The 22,140-nt window shown below is 38.6% G+C and overlaps 1 protein-coding gene and 1 non-coding gene across 2 annotated transcripts; both read right to left on the bottom strand.

Annotated features, from left to right (window-relative positions):
- Window positions 1-4,523: 4,523 nt before the first annotated feature.
- On the bottom strand, window positions 4,524-4,630 carry LOC118487764. The gene has a single exon (XR_004882707.1). It is a non-coding gene; the product is annotated as a small nucleolar RNA R71 (small nucleolar RNA).
- Window positions 4,631-19,981: 15,351 nt separating this feature from the next.
- Window positions 19,982-21,714, bottom strand: LOC110937462 (UDP-glycosyltransferase 83A1). The gene is made up of 2 exons (XM_022179888.2): window positions 21,149-21,714; window positions 19,982-21,050 (listed from the first exon to the last, which is right to left on the bottom strand). The coding sequence occupies exons 1-2, from the start codon at window positions 21,627-21,629 to the stop codon at window positions 20,137-20,139; spliced, it is 1,395 nt and encodes a 464-aa protein (XP_022035580.1). The 5' UTR covers window positions 21,630-21,714; the 3' UTR covers window positions 19,982-20,136.
- Window positions 21,715-22,140: the final 426 nt, after the last annotated feature.

The raw sequence follows: 22,140 nt of genomic DNA, 5'->3' as shown, positions 1-22,140 counted from the left end.
GAGAGTCCTAAGGCATATCTATACCTCACTAAAATGGGTCAGAACCGAAGTCAAAGCAAAAGTCAAACTTTTGCGACTTTCGGCTCCGAACCGGTTCAATATAGCAAACGGTCGATTCAAACGAGCGCAAACAGGTTTATATACTTATTATCATGTTTTATGATTATCAAAACAGGTTCCTTAGTATGTACATTACAGATTATGCATAAATCGCTAAAATAGCTTTCTGTTGACTTTTTAACCGCACGTTTGACTCGATATTTGACATGGTTAGAGTGGTGATCAGGGGGAACCCTTTTAGAGGTTTATTACCCACATAATTACCAACTCAAAACTACTTTTGATCCGTCATAAGACTGAACCATTTGCAAGTTATTGTAATGACAACCGTTAGTTACGACGGTTGTGTTTATGAGCTTTAACTATGGAAATGTATGACCAAAATGGTTATGAACGTCTTACAGAAGTGCGTTCTTGCTTATAGAGCAGAGATGGATGCTAGAGAGCTCTTAGAATGATCAGATAGAAGTGTTTGTGTTGTGGTGAATGCTATGAACCAATGTGGCTATTTATAGTGTTCATAAACCTTCAAGATCATTACAACACATGCTACACTTGATCATGGATCATGGGCAGGTGTCCCTAAGGGGTATGGGTCGAGTAGGGGGCACCCATGCTCCATTAATTGGTTGTTTGATCGTTCAAAAGCTCCAAAAGGCAAGAAGTTACAACTTTCTGCATCTGGGCACTTTACGCGACCCGCATGGAAGTTCCATGCTCCTTTAACGCGGGTCGCCTAATATTCAAATATCAGGCGTGTAATTTAGGAGGCTCGCGGCCCGCCTCAACTTAACCCATAACACAACGCGGGTCGCGAGAGGTCAGATTTCCAGAAATTCTAAATCTTTTGTAATGATTATCAGAATCTGGTAATTAATAACGAAATCTTTCGTAATGATTTACCTGACCTTTCGGGTTTGAAGGGGTAACTTTGCGGTTTGGCCCTCGGTTATTTACCGATAGGGGCCTCGTGTTATTTACCCGCATTATAAAGTCCCCGGTTAGTTTATTAATTATTTGGAAAGCCTTAACTTTCACTGTTGACGCTTTTAACCCTTCTCATACGAATTTGAGTATAACTCTCTCGTTTTAAGACGGAACTTCGCGGAATTTATACAGTATATTCTAGTGAGCGTATAATACTGTTACGAAGCCTTGGGAACGTTAAAGGGCCACTCAGAGGTATGATTAAACATGTTGACACAGTTAACCCCTGTAGCTCGTAATCTCTCACTTTCTTCCGCGTTTCGCTTCCGTACGATCTATGATTTATTCGTTTGAAGGTACAAGCGTTATTTAGGGTTGCTATACAGTATATTTACCCTCGTTGACATTTATAACCCTCGAATTTATATACTTTCAAGGTTTGTCAAAATTAGTCCTTTATTTATTATAGATGCCACGTGTAATCAAATGACACGTGTTAACACATCATTGGACACAAAAATTCGAGGTGTTACAAAACTACTGTTAAAACTTTAACTCGACTACTTACGACTGTATCCTTGCTGACTCAGACTACTTAGCCGAGGGTAACGTCACCTTCAAAAGAGGGGCTTACCACATTATGCATTAATAACTTAATTAATTATCTTTCAATAATCCGACCCTTTAGGATTGTATCCTTGCTGACTCAAACTACTGGGTTGAGGGTAACGTCACCTTCAAAAGAGGGGCCTACTACAATAACTAAGATAATCTCTTAAATAGGTGCAAAAGTGCGAAAATAATCAAAGGTTACACTACACACGAGTCGGATCCAAGTGATTCATTTTGTCTATCTGTTTTTAGTTTTATTTTTATTTGCAGCATTTAGTTAGTTTTATTCTTTTTTTTTCTAGTTTAAAGAACCTTTTTCTAACATTTTGATTTGATTAGACGTTGAGGATAAACCGGTACTAAAAGCTCTTGTGTCCTTGGACGACCTCGGTATCTTACCAACACTATACTACGCTCACGATGGGTGCACTTGCCCATATGTGTGTTTAGTGTTAGTAAATATCGTGTTTTATAAATTTAAAACTTGGCTAAAAAAGTGTAAAAGGGCTTAAAATATATACCTAAATTATATTACACATAACACACATCAAGTTTTTGGCGCCGTTGCCGGGGACACAAGGATTTTAAGAAAGTTAGGAATCAGCGGCCTAATCATTTTTTTTATTTTTGTTATTTTTTAGGATTTTCTTAATTTTTCAGCTTCTGCAGAGCTCAGCACGGGCCGTGCCTGGTCGGACACGGGCCGTGCCCAGCATTGTCACTGGCAGTTTTTATTTTCCGAGTTACAGAGAGTTCAGCACGGGGCCGTGTCGGTGCAACAGGGGGCCGTATCCAACTCCCCAGTAACAGGGATCCGGAAAACAATCACTGTATCTCCGACCACTGATGAGTGTCGTCAGAGTCAATCAAAAACCTAATTAAACTACGTAGATAGCGTAAGTAGGGTATCGTATCCACGGGGAATATGTGGTTAGTGTTTAACTAGAGAATTATTATATATTAAAGGAAAGCAACTCACACCCAGAATCCCGATTGCAAGTTTAACACGAAAACATGTTTACTGATTCAAAACACCACATAGACATGGCCTCGGAATTAATGAATTTGATTAATTATTGGGGATAGTTTTTAACATTCACCATACAACCTAATAATCCATTTATTTATATCAACTACCCACCAATTTACCAGCCCGCTAACGATGCAAGTATATCGCCAATACGCTTGATAAACGACAAATAATTCAAACATAAAAAACGTTTACCAAGAATTCAACACAAGTGGTCAAGCTTTACCAGTTTAAAAGAATCCGCAAACAAAGTTTAATGAAAAACAAAGTAATCGTTCAACCGGGCAGAAGCCACAAGCAAAAAGATAAAGGTAATGTCCTCCAAGTTTCAGATTATAGGTTTACACAAAACTCAATTTAATCATTAATTGGACACCACATAGACATGGTGCTGAAAAGTTGGTTAATTTAAGTGGTAATCAAAAACAGGTCTTTGTCATCAGATCTTTTACAATTTAATTACCCTATTTACCAGTGTGAGTCAACCTACTCTATGTCACCCAACAAGCTATAAGGTTTTGTCATCAACCGAGCAAGTTGTAAAGCAAGAACTCAAAACACATGCAAATAGTTTAAATAAACCAACATATCAAATTGTTCATACACGACGTTGTCAATGTCAAAAACAAATCCAAACATGAATAAACTAAGAAAAGTATTAAACCCTACGAACCATACACTTGAAGAAAGCCACCTAGATGCTCATCCCTTGAACCGTGTACAGCCACCCGAAGGCGGCTGCCTTTCCTGCGTGCCCACTGTTCCTCTCAAAACTGCCGTCCAATAACTTCCTCCTCCCCCCTCTTCTGCGTGCGTTCCTCAAGAACCTTTTTTATATCCCTTCTGCCGCCAATAACTCTTGTTCTTCTAATCTCCAGAGTCCGACCTATCTCCTCATGTGTGGGCTCCCCTCCAAATTCTTAGCTATGTTGATGTACGATACCCACATGTGCAGCCCAAAAAAAACCATTCTATTTATTTGCAAAGCCCACTTAATTCTTTCATCATTTAATTTTTTAGTCCATGGAAACAATATTAATATTCTGCATAAAATCATGAACACTAAAATTAGTTAGATAATATATAATTCATTTAAGAGACATGGTAATATATTTATAAATTAAGCACATCAAATTTGCTTTACCATTTCTAACGTTGAATCTCAATTAATTATCTTTTTATATGTGTAATTGTATCATTTAAGCTCATTGTTATCTTAACCCTCATGATAATAAAACCACATTAAAGAACCATAATTCTAACCAATATCAATGCATTTTAATTATAATTAATATAAACTAGAGTCTACCTAAAATGCACCGATCAACCACGGGCCGTGCTCAGTGAGCACGGGGCCGTGGTGAACCTTCTGACCAACATTCTTTTCTGTTTTTATTGCAGGACTTGGAACCCAGACGCCACATTTGAACTTTCTACGTAGTGTATGAGCTCCAGTTCCAGTAAAAGACTTAAAGCTAAAAACCAAGAGAAAGTTTCGGGGGACCCACTTCCAATGGCGGACCAACGTACCCTCATGGATTACCTACGACCCACCGTATGTAATCTTGGCGCCGCTATCAATGCACTGAATGTCGAAGCTAACAACTTCTAACTTCGGCCACATTTGATACAAATGCTTCAAAACTCCGCAACCTTCCATGGGCTTGCGGACGAGGATCCCCATCTACATATTACTAATTTCTTAGAAATATGTGATACCTTTCGGATGATCAATGGAGCATCAAACGACGCCATCCGCCTTCGGATGTTTCCATTTTCACTAAAGGACCGAGCAAAGGCTTGGCTCAACGCCCTCCCAGTTGGCTCGGTAAACACCTGGGATGAACTAGCCCAAAAATTTCTATATAATTATTTCCCTCCTGCTAAAACGGCTAAATTAATGACTGAAATTAATACATATTCACAAGAGGATGGGGAATCCTTATATGAAACTTGGGAAAGGTTCAAGAAGCTATTGCGAAAGTGTCCTCATCACGGTCTTGCAGTATGGCAACAAGTATCCACTTTCTACAATGGGTTGTTGCCACACACAAGACAAACACTTGACTCTAGCTCCAGGGGACTTTTAGGTAATCGCCGCCCACATGAAATATACAATCAAATTGAGGAAATTGCTCAAACCAATTTTCAGTGGCACACTCCCCGAGGCAATAAATCTATTGCCCCGGGCACCCATAAGGTTGATGAAAGCACTTCTTTACAAGCCCAAATCGAGGCCCTTTCTTCAAAAATCAAAAAGTTAGAAATGAAAAAAACGGTCTCGGTTATGGCTTGTGAAGGGTGTGTTGGGCCACATGAAAGTTGGAGTTGTATGAAAGAAACAGATGATCAACCAGAGTCGGTAAACTACATTGACAACAGACCTAGGCCGTCGGGTCCTCCAACGGGTACCTACAACCAAGGATGGCGTAACCACCCTAACCTTGGTTGGAGAGAACTCAGAAATAGTAGTAACCAACAAAACCTAAACCAACGAACAAACTTTCAACAACCAAGAAACGAGTCACAAAATTTCTCTCAACAACAAAGTGGAAGAGAACGGCTTGAAGATACTGTATCTCGCCAAATCTCCGACACTGAAAAGAAAAACTCGGATCGATTTCAATAATTGGAATCGAATTTTAGAAATCAACAAGCTAGTATACAAAACATTGAAAAACAATTAAATCAAATAGCTCAAAATTTCTCCGAGAGACCACAAGGCGCGTTACCAAGTAATACCGAAACCAACCCAAGGGCACAAGTACATCTCATTGCTTTGAGAAACCGTACTGTAGGTTCCGAAGAAACCCCACCTACGCCAACTGAAAGAAGCCAACCCGCAGCTCCACCCGTGCAACAGCAAGAAAAGGCTTCTCCACCGATTCAAGAGCCTACTAAAACTCCTCCGGTCCCATACCCCGGACGGTTAATTCGCCAAAAGACCAATAAGCAATTCGCAAAATTCGAAAATTTACTAAAACAATTGCATGTCAGTATTCCATTTATTGAAGTCCTAACTCAATTGCCTAAATACTCAAAATTCTTGAGGGACTTCCTCACTCATAAAAGGAAAATTGAATCATTGCAATTAGTTAACTTAGGCGAAGAATGCTCCGCCCTACTACTCAACAAGCTCCCACAAAAGCAAAATTGATCCTGGAAGCTTCACGATTCCTTGCTCATTGGGGAATCCCCCGTTAGTAATGCACTAGCCGACCTTGGGGCTAGCATCAACCTCATGCCTGCATCAATGTTCAAACGACCCGGCCTAGGAAAAACGAGCCCTACCAAAATGAGTATACAACTTGCCGACAGATCCGTCAAATACCCACAAGGTGTCGCTGAATATCTATTGGTCAAAGTCGACAATTTTGTCTACCCTGCCGACTTTGTTATACTAGACATGGAAGAAGACACCGAAGTCCCCCTCATACTAGGGAGGCCATTTCTAGCCACTGCACAAGCAATGGTAGACATGAATGACGGTACGCTTACATTGAAGTCTGGGGATAAGGAAGTGAAGTTTGGGGTTGGAAAGAGAGTAGAGGACGACGACCTGGTCAATTACATGAAGGTCATTGATTCAAGTTTGGATGATGCTCTCAGACGGAGCAACATGGGATGCAAAACATCCCGCTCGGATAACATATGACCAGGCTTTGGGTCTAGCCAAGGACCCTTATAAACGTGGCGCACCACGGAGGCAATCCGCGGAACTATCCTTAGTTTAGCTTAGATTAATTTTTATATTTTCTAGTTTAAATTTAATTTTCAGGAATAAAACACACTCGGTATGGTGAAGGATGACAAGGGAAATGAGAAACAGCACCCCATGCACGAAAACAGAGCTTCCCGACAAAATTTCTTCATTACAACAAGTTCAGCACGGGCCATGTCCGCCCAAAACGGCCCGTGCTGCACATCTGCAGAAAATACCCAGTTCAGGTAACTGGACACGGGGCGTGCTCACTGAACACGCCCCCGTGTCCAGGCTTTTGTTTCTTTTTACTAATTCTTGTTACTGGCACCTGAACACTGGGCCGTGCCTGGACAGCACGGGGCCGTGTCCAGGCGCCCAGTAACACAGAATTTTGTTTTTTAACACCTTTTTACACATTCAATCAACCTAAAAACTTATTTTTGGGACACATTGAGGACAATGTGTAATTTAAGTGTGGCAGGGATGCTAAAACCTTGAATCTTACAAGTCCTAATTAACAAGCCTTACACAAAACTCTATTGGAACCGCTAATCACCCCAAATTTTTTCAAAAAAAATCATTTTTTTACTTGTCTAGGTTTAATTTGGGAATTTCAAGTTATAACAAGGTTATATTTTTACAAATTTACAACCGACAGCGTCGTGATAAAAAGAACTAATATAAGAAAATTATGAAACGGCATGATAAGCTTAGTTAAAATTTGATTATATATACTTGATCACATAAAAACCCATTCCCACAAAAGTGAGTTTTGAGCCTTTATTGAGCATACAAATACATATCTTTAAACTAAATTGTCATTTTTCGTTTCTTGTGTGAATAGCCGCTTGGTTTTTATAACTCTAGAACTTGCCACGATAATGCATTCCCGGTCCTTACCAACTTAAACCCGAGTAAGTAAATGATGGAGGCATTAGGACTACCTTTTTTCTTTCTACACCATTATTTTTATTTTTTTACCACCTACCCAAAATCCCCCTAGTTAACCCCTTTGAGCTTAAACCTTTTCATTTCTTAACCCAAAACAAACACCCTTTTTACTCACCTAAACCCTTTTTCATTTTAACCCTTTCTTTTAGTAACAAAGCTCGGTTTTTCTTATGACTTAAAAAAAATATATATGATGATGAAACCAAATAAACAAACAAGTTTATCAAAAATAACTTTGTTTGAAAGAAATGGTTCATCAAAATAAAATAAATTGTCAAAAATAAAAAGTCTTTCAAAAACCGATGCTTTTTACGCTTTTCGCACTTTTACTAACCACTAACCCTACCACCCACCTTTAGCCCAAGCCTAACCCATCACCCAAAAAGTCCTCTTGATATTTACAAAGGTATATAGTTAAAAAGGAGGAGGATTGATTGCTTGGCAAGCTTATGGTAGGAGTAAGTTCCATGCCGCTCTCGAGTGATTTACTAAAATACATCTTCGGCCGAGAGTATTGAGTGATTCCCCGTGAGGTATGTGAACTTGTATATAAATAAAATTTTAAAAAGGCATGTTATGCCCTAATAAGTAATTTATCTTATGTAATGTTTTTAATAAATTATGATGAATAGGATTGTAAATAAATAAAAATAAAACTTAATAAAGAATCTTGGAAATCCCGACACTCTATAACAAGCCCAAAAACCTTCTCTTCTACCTATTCCATTTGGGAGTGAAAAAGCCACATTATATGGAGTTTTGCTGAGGACAAGCAAAGATTCAAGTGTTGGGGTATTTGATGTGCACAAAATGCAACATATAAATTACGTCAATTGTGGCATAAAACTAACCCTTTTTTAGTACTAATATTGGAAAAAGTGTGCTTTTGTCTTCCTTTTGTATTTTCAGGATTAAATGAGCTCAAATAAATAAAAGAAGCAAAAGACAGCTAAATCTAACATAAATACAAGAAAAGGAACAAGCGTGGCATGCCCGGCCTCCCGACAGCATCTTCCCAAGCAAAACAAGGAAACAGAGGGCTGAACACGCCCCGTGCTCAATGAGCACGGGGGCGTGCCCAAGTGTCAGCAGAAAAGACAAAGTTGTAGAAGCTTCTATTGCCCACCATGGGGCCGTGCTCAGCGAACACGGGGCCGTGGTCAACTATAAGATTCGCAGAATCCAGGTAAATCTTGATAGTACAGATACGCTTCTGCACACGGGGTCGTGCTCAGCGGACACGGGGGCGTGATCAACTAATGCATACAAACTGCATTTAATGAAGTAAGAGAGGAGGATGGACACGGGGCCATGCCCAATGGACACGGTGTCGTGCCCGAGCTTCTGTTCAGCCTATAAATAGGAGTGCTTGGAGCTCTTGCAACTCATCCCTTGGCACACCACCTCTCTCGCACTTCACCCACCACCCTCCACCATCACAACACCATCATCCACCACCATCATCCATTGTCCATCATAGAGTGTGTGAGTCGTCTCGGGATCCAAGATTGATCGTAAGAGTTCTTGACAATCAAAGGCCATGTTTACTAAGTCTCTTACATCACTTGGTGAAGACAAGTGTTTAATGTAATACTTTTTATTTTTAACCTTTTGCACTTTTTAATTGGTTATGTATTAATGACTTTAATAACTAGTTTCTTATGTTGAAGGTGATTCTTCCTTATCGTTTGTCCGTGGTGTCTTGGCATTATTTTACTGTCTATATAAAATAAAAGATTTTCACCATTCATATCTCCACGGTCTATATGGAGATATGTTGGCTACCTGGTCGGGGGTTAAGGGAACAGTTTGGTAAGAGTCTTTCCATTGTTCAGTGTATAGATCCTGCAAAGGACCTAGGTCAAATTTTGTAGGACCTCCTTCAATACCCACCGGTATTGGATGGCGGGGGTCCAAACTCTTTGATCCCCTCATAAGTTAAACTACTACTAAAACTTTAACCCGGCAACTTAGTACTGTATCCTTGCTGACTCAGACTACTTAGCCGAGGGTAACGTCACCTTCAAAAGAGGGGCCTACCACATTATGCATTAATAACTTAATTAATTATCTTTCAATAATCCGACCATTTAGGATTGTATCCTTGCTGACTCAAACTACTAGGTTGAGGGTGATGTCACCTTTAAAAGAGGGGCCTACTACAATAACTAAGATAATCTCTTAAATAAGTGCAAAAGTGCGAAAATAATCAAAGGTTACACTACACACGAGTCGGATCCAAGTGATTCATCTTGTCTATCTGTTTTTACTTTTATTTTTATTTTCAGCATTTAGTTAGTTTTATTCTTTTTTCTAGTTTAAAAACCTTTTTCTAACATTTTGATTTGATTAGACGTTGAGGATAAACCGGTACTAAAAGTTCTTATGTCCTTGGACGACCTCGGTATCTTACCAACACTATACTACGCTCACGATGGGTGCACTTGCCCATATGTGTGTTTAGTGTTAGTAAATATCGTGTTTATAAATTTAAAACTTGGCTAAAAAAGTGTAAAAGAGCTTAAAATGTATACCTAAATTATATTACACCTAACGCACATCATTCGACCTAGTCTATAGTAGGCACCATACTTTTTACCATTCTTGCTACTTGTTTAAAATGCTTATTCTTTCTATTTGCTTCTTTTTCTTCTTTTGTCTTAATACTTACAATATGTCTTTCCTAAGACATTTACACAGTATACACTTTTGAAGACTTGAAGACACTCCTAATAGAAACAATTCGAGTTCACCAAAATAGGCGTGAAACCCATAATTTGGTGGACGACTCTCACTCCGCTTATTCTATTTTTGCACGAAATTACGCCATCAAGTTATGAGTGAAATCCACATCTTGATGGTAAATTTCCAATTCAAATTTTAGTAGACCCTCGTCAAAGTGTCGAAATTAAATTTTGACCCGACGAGTACCAACCACACTTTGGGTACGAAATCGTCAAGTTAAGGGTGAAACCCACATCTTGACGACTAGTCCCATTCCTCGATTTTTAATCCTGCCAAAGTTTCGATTGTTTCAATCGATTAGGGACGTGTAGTAACTGGAAGGATAAGATACCGTTAATCGCTTCTCGACGAGAGTATCTTATCTATAGGCCAAAGCACGTTTCCCTAATTTGAAAGGACTTTCAATTCACTTTGGAATAGTCGACAATTCTAAACCCGAAACAATTCAAGGTTTTATTGAGCCTCTCTTTTATGTTATCTTAATTTCTATGTGATTTATACTTGTTACTTGGTTCATTTCAAAACCGATACAGTATGCGCATGCCTCTCGCAATAAAAAACAATAATAATTCTCGTGAACAAACTTAATTTATACTCTTTTATGCAATCATACGTGTTTATACTTGTGAATACTTGTTGAATACATGCGATTTATGTGACTCATACGTGAATACATACATGCTTATACATGCTAAACTTATTTTACATTATTATCAAGTCTCATCCTTTCCTTCTCTTTCGATTCTTAGACGCCTCCGTACAGTTTATCCCACAAGGCCAAAAAGACCAAGTCTGGCTCCAAACCTAATTCGAAGAAGGGTTCCAACTCCAACTCCGATTCGATGTCCAAGAAGGATTGCATGAAGTTCATGGCCAAGCAAATGGCCAAGATCATCCCCGGCATCGTTAGTAAGATCCAACCCAACCCTGACTTACCCCATGCTTCTGTTGACTCAAAGGTGGAAACACCTAAGGCGACGTTCCAGTTTAAATAGTTTATGGCCTGTAAACCCCTCGAGTTCACTGGCAAAGATGGTGCCACCGCCCTGCTGAACTGATTCGATGCTATCGAACTAACTTTCCTTCAAAGCAGTTGCCTTGACAACCTGTGAACCCTGAACTCTACAGGGGTATCCCGTTTGAGAGCTCTCGAATGGTGGACCTTTGAGCGTAATACGCGAGGAAACGATGTCGCCCATGCCCCACCTTGGGCTGAATTGAAGAAATTAATGAAGGACGAGTTTTATCCTCCTCACGAACTTCAAAAACTAGAAAATGAATTCTGGAATTTGAAGCAAGTCGGGAACGACAACGCTGGTCTGACAGCACGCTTCAAACAGCTCAGTGCCCTCTGCCCTGGCCAAGTCGACTCTGTCGACAAGGTTATTGGCAAATACATTTGTTGCCTCCCACCTACCTTGATGAATCACGTTGTGTCTGCTTCCCCCAAAACCCTCGAAGACACATTCTGTTTAGCAGCTGAACTCAATAACAATTATGTTCTTCGTGGAACGTCCGACAAGGTTTCATCAAAGGATGCTTACCAAGATACCATCGACACCACCACCGTTGAAACCTCCTCCCCCTCAACCAAGAAAAACAAGAACAAGAAGCGGTAGGCTTCTAGTCAAAACTGTGCGGTAGTCATTCCTCAAAACCCCAAACCTTTGAAATCTGTTCCTGCTACACCCAACACTGAGCCTCTATGCAAAGCTTACACTAGGACTCAACCTAAGTGTAGCACGTACCTTTTCCATCATCCAGTGTGCTCCATGTCATTTGTGCACTAATTGCAATCGGTATGGACACTTTGCTCCCCAATGCTATAAACCTGTTGTTACCCAAAACCAAGCTGTCATAGCCTAGAACCCTGTACCCAATCAGGCTCAAACACAAGTCGTTACTATTCGTGCCTGTTTCAAATGTGGCGATCCTAACCATCTAGCCAATGCTTGCAATCAGCGCGCCAACAACAACCAGCAACAACAACAACAGCATCATCAGCCTCAACAAGCTCGAGGCCGAGCATTCGTCATCACCGCCGCTCAGGAAAAACGCCAACGATGTTATAAACGATACGTTTCTCGTCAACAATGTTTATGCTTCTTGTCTATATGATACTGGCGCATATAATAGTTTTGTATCTATTGAATTCGAACCTATGCTTAAGTGTAAAAGCTCTAAGTTACCAAGATCATTCGCTGTCGAAGTCACAAATGGTAAATCCGTCAATGTCGATTCCGTCCTTTCTAAGTGTTCTTTGAATCTCAACAATCATACGTTTTCAAATGATCTCATACCTATGCAAATGCGTAGTTTTGACGTTATAGTAGGTATAGACTGGCTTAGGCGAGTTCGTGCTGAAGTTATTTGTTCCGACAAATTCATTCGACTTCCTCTTCCTAACGGTGAATCCTTGCACGTCTATGGTGAGAAACCATCTAAAGGTCTCAAGCTTATGTAGTGTACTCAAGCAAACAAACACTTGCGTAAGCGTTCCTTCGCTTTTCTTGCCCACGTTGTGGAAAAGAAGGATAAGGGCTCGAGCATGAGTGATGTTCCTGTTGTACGTGATTTTCCCGACGTGTTTCCCGATGATCTTCCTAGTCCACCTCCTACTTGTTCTATCGATTTTCGTATCGATTTAGTGCCTGGCGCTATGCCTGTCGCCAAGTCTCCCTACCGCTTAGCACCCTCGGAAATGCAAGAGCTATCGAGCCAACTTCAAGAGCTTCTTGATAAAGGCTTCATACGCCTTAGTACTTCTGCTTGGGGCGCTCCCATTCTGTTCGTCAAGAAGAAGGATGGATCATTTCAAATGTGTATTGATTATCGTGAGCTCAACAAGCTCACTGTAAAAAACCGATATCCTCTTCCTCCTATTGACGATCTCTTTGATCAATTACAAGGCGTAACTTGCTTTTCCAAGATTGATCTTCGTTCTGGTTATCATCAACTTCGAGTCCTCAAAGAAGATATACCCAAAACCGCTTTTCGTACGTGTTATGGTCATTATGAGTTCGTGCTCATGCCCTTTGGTTTGACCAACGCACCTGCAGTTTTCATGGATTTGATGAACCGCGTGTGCAAAGCTTATTTGGACCGTTTCATGATCGTCTTCATCGACGATATCCTTATCTATTCCAAGACACAAGAAGAGTACGAGCGACATTTGCGTCTTATCCTTCAACTTCTACGCGCTGAACGTCTTTACCCCAAATTCTCCAAGTGTGAATTTTGGTTAAAAGAGGTTCAATTCCTTGGTCACACCGTCAACGAACTTGGTATTCACGTTGACCCCACAAAGATTGAAGCAGTGAAGAACTGAATTGCTCCTAAGTCTCGGTCTGAAACTCGTTCGTTTCTTGGTCTAGCTGGTTATTATCGTCGTTTCATTTCCAACTTCTCAAAAATCGCCGTTCCTCTTACTTCCTTGACTCAAAAAGATAAACCTTTTGTTTTGGGTCCTGAACAAGAGGAGTCTTTTCCAACGCTCAAGGACATGATTTGCAATGCTCCTATCCTTGCTCTTCTCGATGGTAACGCCGACTTCGTTGTGTATTGCGATGCTTCGAACCTTGGCCTTGGTTGTGTCCTTATGCAACGAGACAAGGTTATCGCTTACGCGTCGAGGCAACTCAAAATACATGAGAAAAACTACACTACGCATGACTTTGAACTTGGTGCAGTTGTTTTTGCCTTGAAGATATGGCAACACTACCTTTATGGTACTAAGTGTGTGGTCTTCACCGACCATAAGAGCCTTCAGCACATCTTCAACCAAAAGGAACTGAACATGCGTCAACGTCGTTGGGTAGAGTTGTTAAACAACTACGACTGTGAAATTCGCTACCATCCAGATAAGACGAATGTAGTGGCCGACGCACTTAGTCATAAGACTCATGTCAAGGGTATTCGTTGTCTGCAACTCGTCAATGATCTTCAAAACCGCATTTGTGAGGCTCAATACGTGTCCGTTAACGAGGGTAACCTCTACAACGAGATGAAATGTGGTGTTGAAGAAAGTCTTGTGTCTAAATCCGATGGAATTTATATCATATTGATCGCATCTGGATTCCTAATCGTGATAACCTTCGAGAATTTCTGATGAAGGAAGCACACAAATCTAGGTATTATATTCATCCTGGTGCTAATAAGATGTACCACGATATGCATACGTCCTATTGGTGGTTTGGAATGAAGAAAGATATCGCCACATTCGTTTCGAAATGTCTCACTTGTTCCAAGGTTAAAGCTGAACACCAACGTCCATCTGGCTTGCTCGAACAACCAGAAATCCCTGTTTAGAAATGGGGGAGCATTGAGATGGACTTTATCACTAAGCTTCCTCGTACTTCTTCAGGTCATGACAATATTTGGGTGATCATTGATCGATTAACCAAATCCCCTCACTTTCTCCTCATTCGTGAAGATTACAAAGTCGAGAAATTGGCTCGTATCTACACGGATGAAAACATTTTCATCATGGTATCCCCATTGACATCATCTCTGATCGTGATGGTCGTTTTACGTCTCGTCTTTGGCAAACATTTCAATATGCTATGGGTACTCTTCTTAACCTTAGCACCGCTTTTCATCCTCAGTCTGACGGTTAAACCGAGTGTATTATCCAAACCCTAGAGGATATGCTTCGTTCACGCGTAATCGATTTTGGTGGCAACTGGGATATGCACTTGCCTTTGATCGAATTCTCGTACAACAACAGTTATCACACAAGTATTCAAATGACACCTTTCGAGGCATTCTATGGTCGTAAGTGTTGTTCGCCTATTTGTTGGCATGAGATTGGAGAAGCTCAAATCACCGGTCCCGAGCTTATACAAGAGACGACAGACAAGATTTTGTAGGTTCGAGATAACTTGCTGAAAGCCAGAAGCCGACAAAAGAGTTATGCTGACAAACGTCGCAAACCTTTGGAATTTGAAGTAGGTGACTTTGTACTTCTTAAGGTATCCCCTTGGAAGGGCGTGGTTCATTTTGGTAAGAAAGGGAAACTCGCACCTTGCTACGTAGGTCCTTTCAAGATTCTCGAAAGGATTGGCAAGGTAGCGTATCGACTAGACCTACCTCAAGAGCTCAACAATGTTCATCCTACTTTTCACGTTTCCAACTTAAAGAAATGTTTTGCTGAAGAAGGACTTCAAGTTCCACTCGACGATCTTCAAATCAACGAGACTTTACACTTCGTGGAGAAACCTATCGAAATCATGGATCGAGGAGTCAAGCAATTAACACGCAGTCAAATTCCTATTGTTAAGGTTCGATGGGACGGAAAACGTGGCGCTGAATTTACTTGGGAACTCGAAAGTGATATGAAGGCTAAGTATCCGCATCTGTTCGTTGAATCTTCCTAAATTTTGGGACGAAATTTCCTAAAGGAGGGGAGATTGTAACGCCTCGCTTTTCGCAGCTTTCCGTTTTTTAAAAAGTTCATCTTGTAATTCTATTTTCGAAAAATCGTTTCCTTTGTAATCGTATCTTATTTCGAATCATTGTAAATCCAAGACTTCGATCGTAATAAAAATGGGTCATTTATGTGAAATATACATTGTTTATACGCGTTTATACATTGATACATACATTCGTTTGATATATGATTCACAATTCTCATAAACGTAAGCTTAACTCGCAAACAACCATCGTGTATTCGTAATCCTTGAAATTCCATACATGTAAATGATTGATTATTCAACTATAAGATTAACTTATATGTTTTTACACTTACTTGATACCTAAACATAAATTATACATACTTGATTTCTACATAGTCTCATGTTTCCTTCTTTTCTTACTTAAAAATATGTATATTGTACATTTAGACTTTGTTACATGTTAGGTACATATTAGACAACATGTAACACATTAATAAACATCAAATAACCAAATAATACGTAAAAAAAAAAGGAAACAAGCTGAAACAGTTCCGATTGGAACCTTTAACCAGCCTTAACTCCTTTTTATTAAAAGTTTAACGCCCAACTACTTACATTTAATACACAGCCACCATAACCCTAAATCCCCAACTATAAATACGCCCTTTCCCAACCATTTTACCACTTTACAACTCTCAAAACACTCCTAATATCAGCCGAGTTTCAGCAAGTTTCAGAAGAAAGTTTCAGCCATTCTAAGTGAGTTTCAACTCACTTCTTCATCTATTTCTTTCTAGTTTATTCTTCTAAAACACTTGGATAACCAGTTTGCTTGGGGAAACTAAGGTGAAACCTCACCATTTTTGAGGTCCAAAGTGCACTTTAAATTCTGCTTGTTTTTATCTTTTTGTATCTTCATGTTCTTGATGAAAACTTGGTGGAATCTTGTTCCCACCAAGCTCACAACTTAGTCTATGGTTGTGGGTTTGTGTTGAGGTGATTTCCATCAAAGTTATGGGTTCAAACACCCATTTTAATTCTGTTCATACATGGTATTTGGATGATGAAAGCAAGCATAAGACATCATCCATATGATGAACTTGTGACTAGTGAAGTGTGAACAAATGGAAGCCTTGGCTTTCCAAACTAAGTTTCACTCCTTCATTTGAGCCTTGTGTATGAACACTTTTGTAACTTACTAGAATCAAAGTACCTTAGCCCCGTCTAGCCCTCCTCACTTAGTTCATTCTTTCCATGATGTGGGGGCACACCCGGGTTGTAGTGTACTTGGTCACTTGAGCATTGTTAGATAGGTTTATTTTCTTGTTATTCATGACCTTCCGAACCATCTTCATGGTGGTTTATGTAGTGGTGAATCATATAATGAGGTTTCAACCTCCATGTTTGATAATAAATGATACTACATGATATTCTTGATTGGACTTAGTTTAGGTTATTATCATTATAACTATATAAGTATATAAACTATATAAAACATGGCTGAATTTGTGGAATAATCAAGTTATGATTATTCGTCTTAAACCTAGGCTAATATATCTAAGATTCTAGGATACTTGTTATGATTCCAGTGGGCAACTTGGGACCCATGAAACCACTCAATATGGTGTCATAAACGAGCTCTTAGAACTAGATATTATTTTCGTATACATACTTTTGATACTTTAAATTTCAAGTCCGAATCTTCCATTTCCATTCCCTAAACTTACACACCTTGTTTCGCCATGTAGGGTGACTTGGTGATCCAACCTCAACAAACAACTCTTCATGGGATTATCAAGTTTGAATCCTGCAAAACCGCGAGTACACTTGACCCATTTTTGTTTTGCACATTTTTGGGTGCAACATGTTAGCTTATTAAAATCACAACACTTAAACTCTACATTTATGCACAAATAATCCAATATATGCATGCATACGTTATACTTGATACGTCTATCTAGGTTAGTTCGTTTTGTGATTGAACTTGTCATTAACTTCGATCAAGCCTACCTTAACATGTATAGCGCTATAGGAGTAACGCACCGCCTGTGAATGTTGGGATATGTTAAGAATCTTTTACTTGCGTGAACTTTGTTTTGACTTGTTTATCACATGCTAGATTTACGATCTTGAATAACTTAGTTTGCCATGTGGATTCGTTTAAACGTTTTTATACTTATGCTATATACTTAAACTTGTGTACTCGGCGATGCTTTTAACATGTTGCAGGATGATGATGTTGATTATGAGTAAATCTAGTAGGGACGACACTAGAAACGCATATCAAATTACTGGATTAGTCACTTTATTTTGTTAAACTTGTCGTATTGTCTTTCATGTTGTATTTTGAATTTCATGTTGTAATTGACAATGTCGTTATGATATGAAATCAGTTTTGAATTAATTATTGTCGCAAATAATGTTATGTGTGATGAGCAATCTTTTTCGTCTCACTTCGATGTTTCTGTCATCGGTTGGGGTGTGACACTTCTTCTCCTTGTTATGTCAACCCACACACACACATACCCAGAGGTTTTTATTTTGTAGAACTTAATTCAAACTTTCAATTTCAACCCCTCATGTTTGCCATTTGATCTCATTTGTCACAAACTTCATTTAACTTATAATAACTTAGTTATTTTATTTCATGCCATAACACAAGAAAACATACTAACAAAATAAAAATTTAGGTTTTGGGGTGTTCATATATACAGAAATACGACGACAACTATGGTCTCCCACTTGTTCCGATCGAACTCGAACTTGGTGTGGTGTGAGTTTTATCGGAGCTTCGAAGATAGGGTAGGAGATTGTGTGGCAGAGGTGTGGTAATAGAACCCATCAATATTAAATGAGGGAGAAGTTGATACATGTATATATTTATTTAAAAAGGTGCTATTTTCATAAAAAAATGTTATATGTTTATCGAATAATGGATTGACAAGAAAACCCAAATGCTTGGGGCACATGAGGGGAATTTCAGTTAAATTTTAACATATGTTAGTACTAATAACCAAACGTGTTACAAACTGAAACCATACACTATTAGAAAAATGAATAATTTCCTACGGAACAAATTTGTGACAAATTTCCTATGAAAAAAATCAAGATTTTGTGACAAATTTTCGACACAACTGCGATAGAAAATAAGAAAACCCTAATTAAATCACAGTTGCGTCATTTGTGGAAAATAATCTATAAAAAGTTAATTACTACTATTTACCGAATAAATTCAGAAAAACTTAAATTATTTGTGACACATTTGTGACAAACAAGAAATAAAAAATTATAAATATTAGTATAAGCAAAAATAATAGGTGAAGATAATAACATTTCCTACGCATTTGCGATAATTTTTAAACGATCCATCAGAATTGCGTCACAACTTGTGACAAAATTCCGACATTATTAACTACAATTATATTAAACGTAAATACAAGGATATATACGATTATTTTTATAAATTATATATTAGTATAATAATAAAAAAACTTGAACATATTTTCTACACATTTGTGACAAGATGCTTATTTTTCTTTAGATTTGTCACAAAAGCATAGGAAACAACCCATGTATGAATGCAGTTTCCTATGCATTTATGGCAAAATGCTTATTTATTTAATAAATTTAATTATTCCTTCAGATATTCGTCACAAGTTGTGACGCTTTCTAACGCCTCTTAGAATTTGTCACATATGTGTAGGAAGCAATCAATACAATTATTCTTATTTTTAATATTAAAACGATGTAACTATGTGTACGTATGTATATGAGTATATATGGGTATACATATGTTTGTATGTGTATGTGTTATTAAGTGTGTATTTGTATGTATATATGTATATGTTTGTGTATATGAATATATCTTTCATGGTGTATACATCATTGCAGATATAGTAGTGTGTATGTATATATATATATATATATAGGGGGCTGCTAGAATGAGAACCACCTCGAGTTGTAAGAACCGCGAGAACTACACCCTACGGGTGGGGGTTCACCATGATTTTTTTTTTTACAACTAGATGTGTGTATTATAAACACAGCCGTAAAAAAAATTTTAAACGCCGCGGCCGAGGGGGTAGTTTTTTACACCACAAGTTTGGTGTTTTTAATTTTTTTTTCTTTTTTCTTTTTTTTTTCACCAAACTTGTGGTGTAAAAAACTACCCCCTCGGCCGCGGCGTTTAATTTTTTTTTTTACGGCTGTGTTTATAATACACACATCTAGTTGTAAAAAAAAAATCATGGTGAACGCCCACCCGTGGGGTGTAGTTCTCGCCGTTCTTACAACTCGGGGTGGTTTTCATTCTAGCGGCTCCCTATATATATATATATATATATATATATATATATATATATATATATATATATATATGTACTTATATAGAATGACAAAATGATATTTTATGTAATGGGTTTCAAAGTGCATATGCACATATATATAAGTATAATAGGTATAACTTTGTAAAACAAAAGTATTTCATACAAATAATGTTGTACCAAAGATGGATTGAAAAAAAAAGATGTTGGACTTTAGAAAAACAAAAAATAAAAAACCTTTTATGGGAATTCCCTAGGAAACCGGTAGCAGTTTCCTACACTTTTATGATAAAATGCTTGATTTTTAATAAATTCAGTTATTCCGTTGGTAATCCGTCGCAAGTTGTGACACATTTTCGACGATATGCCTTACCTAACATCATTTTAGAAATTCTAGTTCACATTGAGATCAGTGTGTGCATCTTTTCCATGAATCCAGTCATTCAATCTTGCAAGATTAGTGTGTGAGCTTCCACCTTCTGCGACACTACTAGCAACCTTTTCTTTGAGATCAACGGCCTTAGATTTGAATGTTTTGTCACTGAGCAGCTGCTCCACTTTACTTTTTATTCCTTCTTGTGTGATCATGCCTGCTTTATCTTCTTTCAACCGAAGCCCAGTTTTCCAGACATCACAAATGTAAGTTTCGTTGTAAGGTTGATCACCAAAGTAAGGCCAGCACAAAAAAGGGAGTCCATTTGTCACACCCTCTAAAGTAGAGTTCCAACCACAATGGGTCATGAAACAAGCCACAGAAGGATGAGCCAAGACCTTCTGTTGAGGTGCCCAGCTCACAATTTTTCCACGAGATCCAACACGATCCGTATAACCACCTGGGAAGGTGATTGCAGTCTCCTTGGTCTGACCAGACCGCACAACCCACAAGAAGGGCCGGTTGGTAAGTTCAAGACCAAGTGCCAGTTCTTCAAACTGAGTTTGGTTGAAAGTAGTGAAACTTCCAAATGCAATATAAAGAACTGAGCATGCTGGTTGCTGATCAAGCCATGCTAAGCAGGTGGAGTCTTCTGCCCAAAAATGGCCTGCTTGATCAGCAAGTCGGTTGCTTGCCAAAAGAGGGCCTACGGGCAACAACTCTGGAAACAGGCTAAATGCTGCAGGCTCTAGCTCAACTGATGAGTTGCATATAAACCATTCTGTTATTTTAGTTGATTCAATAAGTCTTACATGATCTTGAAAATGAACTTCATTGCTTGTGGAGTCAATAAAACCAAGCCATAACAGTTGTTCAGGTTTTAAAGGCGGCATAGCTTCTGTTAACCGAATCATCTCACTGTTTTGAGGTATGCCTGAGTAAAAAGTTCAATAAAGTTTACAGGAGATATGTAAAACAATTATAACTTATGGAATAAATAGTAAGAAAACTAATTAAGATTAAAACTCGAACCTTTGTTGTTTATGACACCATCATCAATCAGCTTTGGAATGCTCAACATGGTGGCTAGTGTAGCTGTTGATGCAGGACAGAAGATTACTCTTCCTATTTCCATCTTCTTTACAACTTGTAGAGCCCATGCCAACCAAAAATCAACAATAAGACATGTGACTTTGTTGTCATCTTGTTTGTTAATAGTCTCTATAAGCTGTTCCAACTTGGTAGGCATCGACTTCTCCATCGATTCCATCAACTTACCTAATTCATTTCTATCTTCCCATGGTTCTAATCCATCAGGGATGGAAACCATCTGCATTAGATCCTCACAACCTTCATTCTCTAACCAATTCTTCGTTATGACCATGTGAGTGGCCTCTGTGTTTATGACTGTAACTTTGGCACCTTGTTTAACTAGCCGTTGACCAAGTTCGGTTGCAGGAATTACATGGCCTTGTGCAGGGGCGGGTAGGAGTAGAACATGAGGTCTTACCATGATTTTGAAACGAGGTATGGTCGAAGTTAACGCTCAATTTGTGGTATAACATTTTTCCAGACAATTTTTGGCTGTTGGATTTATCATTTTTCGCATGTTGCCATGCATAGTTGTCATTGATGGTCCTTTTAAGATTTCTGGACTCTAGTAACAGTGATATGGACATGCACGTTAAATGTACAGTGTACTTTATATGATTAATGAAATTGTTGGCGTGACTTGGATCGGTTGGCATGTGAAAAGAAAAGATAAGGATGAATAATAAGAAGATAAACATGGAGAGTTTGAATCAAAATAGGTTAATTATATTTAGTTGTTTTAGGTTTTCTGGTTTATTTTATTAATTAGTTATTTAAATTAAATTATATTTAGTTATAATAGGTTTAGGATTTGTTTAGTTAAGTTTAAATTGGGAGTTTGTATACCAATTTTGGAGTGTCCAATATTGTTCTTGAGTTCTATCATTGTTTCTGAGCCAACATAAATAATTCATATGGTGAAGAGGTAATAT

This window comes from Helianthus annuus, chromosome 15, assembly GCF_002127325.2.
Source record: "Helianthus annuus cultivar XRQ/B chromosome 15, HanXRQr2.0-SUNRISE, whole genome shotgun sequence".
NCBI lineage: Eukaryota > Viridiplantae > Streptophyta > Magnoliopsida > Asterales > Asteraceae > Helianthus > Helianthus annuus.
The sequence above is the reverse complement of the archived record's forward strand: the minus strand, read 5'-3'. Positions and strand labels throughout refer to the sequence as shown.

Excerpts from the sequence above, each read along its gene's own strand:
- LOC110937462 (XM_022179888.2), bottom strand. The coding sequence starts at position 21,629 with ATGGTAAGACCTCATGTTCTACTCCTACCCGCCCCTGCACAAGGCCAT. Across the intron at positions 21,051-21,148 it reads TGGTGTCATAAACAACAAAG|GCATACCTCAAAACAGTGAG; the intron begins GTTCGAGTTTTA and ends CTTTTTACTCAG.